Source organism: Myotis nattereri (assembly GCF_964212035.1).
Source record: "Myotis nattereri genome assembly, chromosome: 3".
In the NCBI taxonomy this organism is placed as follows: Eukaryota; Metazoa; Chordata; class Mammalia; order Chiroptera; family Vespertilionidae; genus Myotis; species Myotis nattereri.
The window spans coordinates 165473758-165482318 of record NC_138077.1 but is presented as its reverse complement, the minus strand read 5'-3'; the positions used below and the strand labels follow the sequence as shown (position 1 = coordinate 165482318).

The 8561-nt window shown below is 36.9% G+C and overlaps 1 protein-coding gene across 1 annotated transcript in view; it reads right to left on the bottom strand.

The window, feature by feature from the left end:
* Positions 1 to 2370: 2370 nt before the first annotated feature.
* The window catches only part of PTGER3 (prostaglandin E receptor 3), a 77478-nt gene continuing 71287 nt past the window's right edge, over positions 2371 to 8561 (bottom strand). Inside the window, exons 3-4 of the mRNA XM_081085894.1 lie at positions 5448 to 5539; positions 2371 to 2632 (exon numbers count right to left, since the gene is read on the bottom strand). Of these exons, the coding sequence (XP_080942020.1) occupies positions 2626 to 2632; positions 5448 to 5539 (99 nt within the window). The 3' untranslated portion in view covers positions 2371 to 2625. The remainder of the gene's footprint in view (positions 2633 to 5447; positions 5540 to 8561) is intronic.

Genomic DNA, 8561 nt, shown 5'->3' with positions numbered 1-8561 from the left:
ATGAAATGGATATTTTTCTGTGGATTAAGAAGTATTGAAACTATTTTATACTGACATATGCTGTCTCTATATCAGGTTTCAAACTTATTGGACAAAGATCGTTCCTAATTCAGAAATATCTTTACCAAATAGTCACTCTCTTTCAAATGTTTCCAATCATTTTGTTACTTGATTACTTTCACATATAGAGCCTCAATAAACATTATTATATCAATCTTCCTGTGGTTATTCTGCCTGGATGTAGCATTCTTAAATCAAGAAAGTTTAATATGGAAATTCCCAAGTTGGAAACATGGAAACAAAGGGCTTTCTATCACATTTGATGAAATTTTCAATGGCTGATCTTGTACATATGTTGTTCCTTTTTTGAGAATTTACCAAATAAATAGCATCTTTCTTGGTGTCAAGTACTGCACTAGTGCTAAGAGAGCTATAAAGAAACTCTGAGAAAAGGGTCCTGACCATCACTAAATATAATTTTGCCACAGGAAAAAGACATACATAGTGAAAATATTTATGGAATAACACAATACTCTTCAAAATGAGCACTATATGACTTCAGAGTCGTGGATAGCGGTAAGAGGAGAACAAAGATATTCAAATTATGCAATGCTGAAGGACAAGGTGAGATTTGAACAAGTGAGAGATGAGTAGGTTTTGCATGGGCAAAAATAATCATGAGGTATTATAAACAAGAATAAGAGCCAGGGATCTGAAGTTTATTCTGTTCATGACATTTAAACCCACACAGTAAAGAAGCCAGTTTATAGTTGAAATTGAGAACTCATATCATATAGTTGGAGATAAGTCTGGACAAAGAATTAATCACAGTTAGCACTTACAGAGTACCTTTTGTGTTACACTCACTTTACATACATTATCACAGTAATCTCACAGGTATTATTAGCTTTGGTTTATAGATTAAGTCACTGAGACTGCATGAGGTTAATTAACTTTCTCAAGGTCACAGAGCTAGTGAATGGAACAGCTAGACTTAAATCCAAGTTTGATTCCAAAAACCCATGCTTATATTACTACATCACATTGTCTTATAAATGGAATGTCATTGTAGCAAATCTCACATCTTGCTGGGCTATTGGGACAACCTGGAATCAAAATACTTGAACTTGGATTTGATTTCGTATATTAGTCATGCAACATTGGACAAGCCCTCTGTAAACTTTACCCTCGTTTGTAAAAATAAAATAATGAATAGATGACAGCTAGACAGCCACAAAGATAAATGATGGACAGATAGATGTAACAGAAGCATGAGCATTCTTATTATTGGATAATTCCACTTGATCAATAAAATGTGTTGAGTTAAATCTGAATCAAGGGATTGTGTACAGCATCTGACTTGTGATAGTTATATAAAGCCATTTCAAATACAGGTTTGAATGAAAATAATTGCAGTTTATAACTAATTCACAGCTGGTTCAACTATTTAAGAGAAATGACTCAACTATTTTTGGCTTAATTTAGTATAGGCTCCCATGACTCCTGATACTATCATCTCTTCCCCAAATGTTCTTGTAGGTGACAGCATGGCCCTTACTTAGCACAGTTCCTAAAGAAGAGACACAATAAATTAAATTAAAGAGAAGAGGAAAGGAAAGGAGGAAGAGAGGAGAGGGAAGACAAGAGATAAAAAGACTGGTTGAACATATAGGAAGGCAAGATCATATTATATGACGCAAAGTATTTTTTTAAAATTCTATAATTCAGACAAAATGGGTTTCTCCCTTTCATAAAAAGTCACAAATTTTGATATGTGATAACTGTGTTACTTATTAATATTGCCCTTTTTATGCTACCAGAGAATAAATTTTAAGAAATCCTGAATTAATAGTAGTGAACTGAAGGCTGTGCTTGGATGTCTATTGCTTTTACTCAATGGCTAATCATCTGGCCTCATTATTGTTTTCTATGACACTTCAAGAGAGCCCTTCATCATGCCTTTTAGTCTTCAAAGACAGAGAAATGAGAATTAAATTGATTCCAGAGTCACTAAGTGGCAGATAACCAGAATGTTGACGTAGGGACTTTGAGTTCCAAGCTTACCCCAGAAGGACATAACTCCAAAACATTAATCACACATTTTGCATAAATAACTTTTGTCATAGTATAGTCCTGCCTTCAATTAACAACTTTTCTGTCTCATTTAATTTATGTCCTACTAATTGAATTTTGCCCTCAATATGTTGATTTTACATTGTCAAAAGTGTATACTGATTTTTCAAACTCATATTGTAAAATCAAAACAACCACAAAATGTAAAGGTGTTTACATGGGTCGAAATTCAGGTAAAGGTTTGAAATTGGGGACAAACTCCTGGAAGATGGTTTTTTCTTTTTTTTTTCACTTTTTCACCAATCATCATCTATGTAATCCTGCCCAATTTCTTAAATACATATTCAAAATCCAGGTCAAGAAGTCAATTTAACGTTCAGAGGCAGGAATAAACCTATTCTCAGTGGGTATTACTGACAAGAAAAAAAAATTAAAGTAAAAAAAGATGAAAATTAAGAAACAATCCAAATCAAAATGTAAAATTCTCAGGTGGGAAGAAAAACACAAATTCGGGGAAGCAGGAATTGTAAGAAAAAGTCCATCTTTGTTCTTTCATGATCTGTTAGAATAGAGAGAGAAAGATGTAATAAGCATAAACAGGGTTTATTTATTTATTTATTTACTTATTTATTTATTTTTCTGGTGTGAGGCAGGGGTGGGGAGCCTTTTTTCTTTGAGGGCCATTGAGATATTTATAACGTCATTCATGGGCCATACAAAATTATCAACTTAAAAGTTAGCCTGCTATGTTTGACCAAACATTTAATTAACTCACCCCTAATGCAGGGCCAGACCAAATGTTTTCATAGGTTTTTATATGGCCCACAGGCCAGATGTCCCCCACCCCTGGGAGGAGTAAGATAGAAGTAAGCAATATAAATGTCTTAGACATTAAAACATTCTGGTTTGAAGTAATTACATGTGTGCTTTTGAAATAAAAGCTATTTAAATAACTCTGGATTTTGAACCACTTAAGCCTCTGGATTATTTAATTATGCTAAGTATATGCTTTTTCTGAGTAATTTTTCTGGTTTCCAAGTAATCCAGAAGAATAGTTAAGTCATGAAGCTATATCAATTATAGACACATCGAACAGTCAAATAATCTTACTATACAAATAACCCTAACCAGGATATAACTATACCCTAAAAATGTATAAGGAGGAATGCAAACTGAAATAGACATGATCTGCAATTTTTGTCCTATCAAACCAACAAAGTAATGTGTGTGTGTGTGTATGTGTGTGTGTGTGTGTGTGTGTGTTTTAAGATATACAGAGCTGGTTAAGGTAAAGCAAAGCAGAAACTCTCATTCATTGCTGAAGAAATTTTAAATCTCTAGAATTCTTTTAGAAAGAAGTCAGACTATATGCATCTTTAGAGAATATTAACCAAAGGACTTATATGCAAGCATATAGGCCCAATGGACACAGACAACAGGGGGGTGAGGGCCTGAGTGTGTGGGAAGGGGGGTAATGTGAGGATGAGGACACATATGTAATAACTTAATCAATAAAGAAATTAAAAAATAAAGAATATTACAATTTTGCATATTATTTATTCTTTAAAGTAAACTTATGGTAAAAAACAACAGCAACCAAATATATTTTTAAAAACCTCTGCATTTTAATTTTGGGTTATGATGGTCTATTCAACATGGTGCTAATTTGAACACAGGTTATGGTTAAGTAAGCTATAGTATATCCTTTTAATAGACTATTAATGAATATTAAAATTACTTTAAAGTAATTTGTAAATAATCTAGGGAATGTTTATTTTATGTTAAATGAAATATAATAGGATGCAATAATGCATATGTAATATTTTCATAAATATGTAAAATAAAATCAAGAAAAGTGCAGAGGAAAAATAAGAGAAAAATATACTAAAATGATGGTGGAGTTTTCTTGAGTAGTGGAAGTAAAGTTTAATAAGCTGTTTTTTTTTCCTAATGTCCTTTATTTTCCAAAGTTTCTGTAGATAGCCTCGCTTATTTTTTTATGATGAGGGGAAAGTATATTAAGATTTACTCTAAAAAATAAAAAATGAAATTAGAGTACATTTATCGATAAAGAGATGGGAGTTGGATATTTCCATTCTTTTTTGAAAATATATATTTTTATTCATTTCAGAGAGGAAAGGAGAGGGCGAGAGAGAGATAGAAACATCAATGATGAGAGAGCATCATTGGTTGATTGCCTCTTGCATGCCCCATGCTGGGAATCGAGGTTCAACCCAGTCATATGCCCTGATGGGGAATCGAACCATAACCTCATAGGTCAATGCTCAGTCACTGAGTCACACCAGCCAGGCTGGATGTCTCCCTTCTATTCCCTTCATTTGTTTTCCAGGGGAATCTGTGTGTAGAGTAAAACGGGGCTAGGTTATGTGTATCATATGTACATATTTAGGGAAAGGATATAGGACCATAAAGGTGAGTTGAGAAAAATGTTATTGGCTTTCTGACTTATAAGCTATGTTTCAGGATCAATTAGCTTATTCTTATCCTTCAGGCATTGTTACATACTATATCTCTATTGAAAAAGACACTTAAATCTTCTGAAGAACAAAAGTGATTGTCTTTCAATTACCCCAACTGTGGGAGAACTAATGGCCAAAGAAACTGAGCTACTTGAATGTCCACATCCATAACAACTTATACTGAGTAGCGGAGTTATGGTACCCAGCCTTAGACAGGAAATGAATAAAATGAACATGCTAACTTTTCATTAAAACGAAGACTTCAACTTATGCAAAAAGTCAAGTATGGAACTTTTCACATTATCTCATTAAAACAAAAACAATCCCACAATGCCAGAAGGCTATTCATGCAATTAATCCTACAGGTAACAACAGAAATATTGAAAAGAGGTGTTTGAGGGAGGAAAGTCAAGTGCTCAGAATTTAAAATGAGCAACTGTGCATCCTATTAGGTATGATGTTCTGTTTTCTGGAGGGTTTATTGAATTACATGCTTTATACAAAACAGATCTCATCAGAAGGGCAAGCAAGAGTGTGCTAACCATGTGGGGAATTCACTGAGTCCTGCTCTAATTAAAACCGGGGTAGCTTAGACTTAAAATACTCTCCAAAACTATTTTTACTATGAAACATCAGTGACATGCAGGCTCTTTCGGAGCATGAAAATTGGTCAGTCACATGATCAGACTGGATCCAGTTTCAGAAAGTTCTCAGTTGAAGGAAATCTAAGTGATTAACAACAGCTCCTCTAAGGAATCTGGTCCTCCTTCATCAGAGAAGTGTGCTTAACTTCCGTTTTATTCTTAGAGCTACTCTCCTTTCTAACACAAACTCGGGTCAGAGCAAGGAGGTGGGGGCGTCTGTGCTGTAAATCCAGGCGGTTTCTGATCTCACCTTTCCAAATGGTCACTCCACATCGATGTTGAGGAGCCCTGGTGAGGTAAGGAGGTGGAGCTGGACACATACTTGTTTTTGTGGTTCCTGATCTGTAAACAGACAGAGATATCAGTGGAAAGAATTCCTTTTTAAAAAAAAATATATTTTTATTGATTTTTTTACAGAGAGGAAGGGAGAGGGATAGAGAGTTAGAAACATCGATCAGCTGCCACCTGCATGCTCCCTACTGGGGATGTGCCCACAACCAAGGTACATGCCCTTGACTGGGATCAAACCTGGGACCCTTGAGTCCTCAGGCCAATGCTCTATCCACTGAGCCAAACCGGTTAGGGCAGTTAGGCCACAACACTAGTAACAACGAAACAGAATTTCCGGAGGATGAGGCCAGAAATCAGGATTTTAAAAAGATTCCCAGGTGATTCTAATGTGCAGCCAAGGTTGAGAACCACTGCTGTAGAGCAAGCAAACTTGCGGCACTCAGGCTGCATGAGGCCCACAACCAATATTTTTGCAGCCCAGCCAATACAACGGCATGTAAGAAACGTTTTAATAAAATTTCATAACTTAATTTTTACAATGTCCTGTTATACATAATTATTAATAATGAACTACAATGCTTGCTAATGACTGATTACTATGACTGTGTTGCATTCATTTCCTTTAGGCGCCCTACGCGCAGGCGCACCATTTCTCTCCACTAATACTAGCAGCGAATATTTCAGCAGCCCATTGCCACGTCATTAGTCTTGGGTTGTTTGGTGTGCGCAACAGGAAATATTTCACTTTCGGAGAACAAGAAAAATAGGTTTATTTGTATTATGCTTATTTGTGCAGTTATTCAGTGTCTGATAAGTTAATGTTCAAGGACAAATATTAATTTTTATTAAAAGGTTCTATTATTTTATGTTAACGATTACTCATTTATTTCAGTCCTTTGTATTCAGCATGTCTCTATCGAAATAAACCTACGTTTCTATGAACATTGAAGCTTTTGTTGTTTTGAACTTGACTTTTGGACCAAATTATTTTCCTGTGGCAATAGTGGGAAAAGGATTGAAATATGAGTGGTCACACTACTGCATCTGGACACAGCCCAGTTGTTTGGTCTACGGCCATGGCTTGGTGGCTGCTAGGCTGTCTGTGGTTTGGCTGAGAATGTCTGATGCCTGTGTTCCTAAAGCCACTCTGCCCTGTCTGGTGACCACTGTGCTGGTTTAGCTGGGAGGTTTCTTCCAGGATGACCCAGGTGCACCACAGAATGTAGCTACTCATTAGCAGAGTTCCTTCTGCTCGCCCCACATCAGCTAATTTCTCCCCATCTACTGAACAGCTGAGGGGTGTAGTGGTCTATTCCGAATTTCAATGCCAAATTTGTAACATATTATAAAGGCTTGCTGGATTCCTGAGGAATACAGAGAAAACTATTCAATAATTACTTACCTCCTAACACCTCGAATTACCGGTGCCCTTATTACAGATCATCCTGCCCCCACAGCTATCCCTTCCCTCGCCTGCCTTCCTGTTAGTTGGCTCCATTCCATCCACCTTCAAATAGTCACACGCCTCCTTATCTTGGGAAGTGAAATACACAGAAACACCTGTGCTTGACTGCTTTATTCTTCCCCTTCCCGAAAGTGTGGCCCAATTCCTCGCCTTCCTTTACTACCAGCTTCTCTATGTGACGCATCTGCTCTTCCTGTTTCCTCTCCCCTCAACTCCCTCCTAAATAATAATCCAAATTATAAAGTACTTTCTTTTTTCCAGGCACTGTTCTAAATATTTAACAAATAGTAATTTCTTTTATTCTTCCAGGTTGGTACTAGGATCATCCCCCCTGGACAGATGGGAAAACTGAGAGGTTGAGTGACTTGGCCAGGGCGATCCACTGGGACGTAGCAGAGCTTGGATTAAAATGCAGGCAGTCTGGTTGAGAATGTGTGCCAACAACACTTGACACTTCCGCACTGTCCCCACCTCCTTGCAACTGGGTTTTGTCCCCATGACAGTAAAACTAGGCCCTTGGAAATGTTAGGTATTTACTGTCGGCTCTGATACTGCAATACTGAGGCTAGATACACCTGCACTGCATGGGATGATCTAATATTTGCAAGATTGTCCCTCTCTTGTTATGCAAGATAACAAAACTTCATTAATCTGGGATGAACAAATCATTCTGATGAGGGCTGAACTAAAATTTATACTTTTATGATCTATGTTCTATGAAAAGGGGTTACTTGGTCAAGGTAATAAGTAAACCATATGAATCAGCAGAGGCATAATTTGACTTACCCCAGGGGGGATAGGAATACTTTTAGAATGTTTAAATGCAAATTTAGGTTTCTGATGCCAAAAGAGTTTTGCCTGCTCCAGACAATAACATATATTCTGCTCTTCTTGATTCCTGCCTTGAAGCAATGTGCAATCTAGAAGGGAAACTATTGAGATAATAAGAAAATGGCAGAAAATGGCATGTAATCATGCTCTGGAGCATAAATGGTGACTTTTGCCATCATCTAATTTGTTGGAATTTGCGAAGCATGTCCCGAGAGCTGGAGAGTTCTCAGGCACTGTGCCAGCTGTCACCAAGAGAGTGGTGAGCCCTGCAAGAATAAAAAAGACTGCAGCTTTTCAAGCTGAAAGGTGTCTTAGAGATCAGGCAATCCACTCATTATGGAGGAGGCTATGAGGGCAAGGTTGTTTTTTATAGTCACAAAGCTAGTTTGCAGCAAATTCTTGTCTGGAATTCTGCTTCCTTATATTTTTCCTTATTTGTGTTCCACCACGAACCCCAATAGTTAAGCTGTAGACTTGATCCACTTGTAATCACCCCTAGAGTAATACAGTTATTCAGCAAACATTTATTGAGTGAGAGACAGAGAGAGACAGAGAGGTGGATAAATGAGCAGAATGAAAAAGGAAAATACGTGAATGTGACCTGGCAGTTAAACCAGTCAGCGCATGAACTCCATGGGGACAGAGATTTTGATCTGTTCTTATTCACAATGCATTGCACCCTTCTTGACCAGACCAGGCCAGCCACAATGCAGCATAATTACTACTTCATATTTTAATGAACAGTTTCCTTGTGTTTTTACCTAGAGTGTCTGTAAG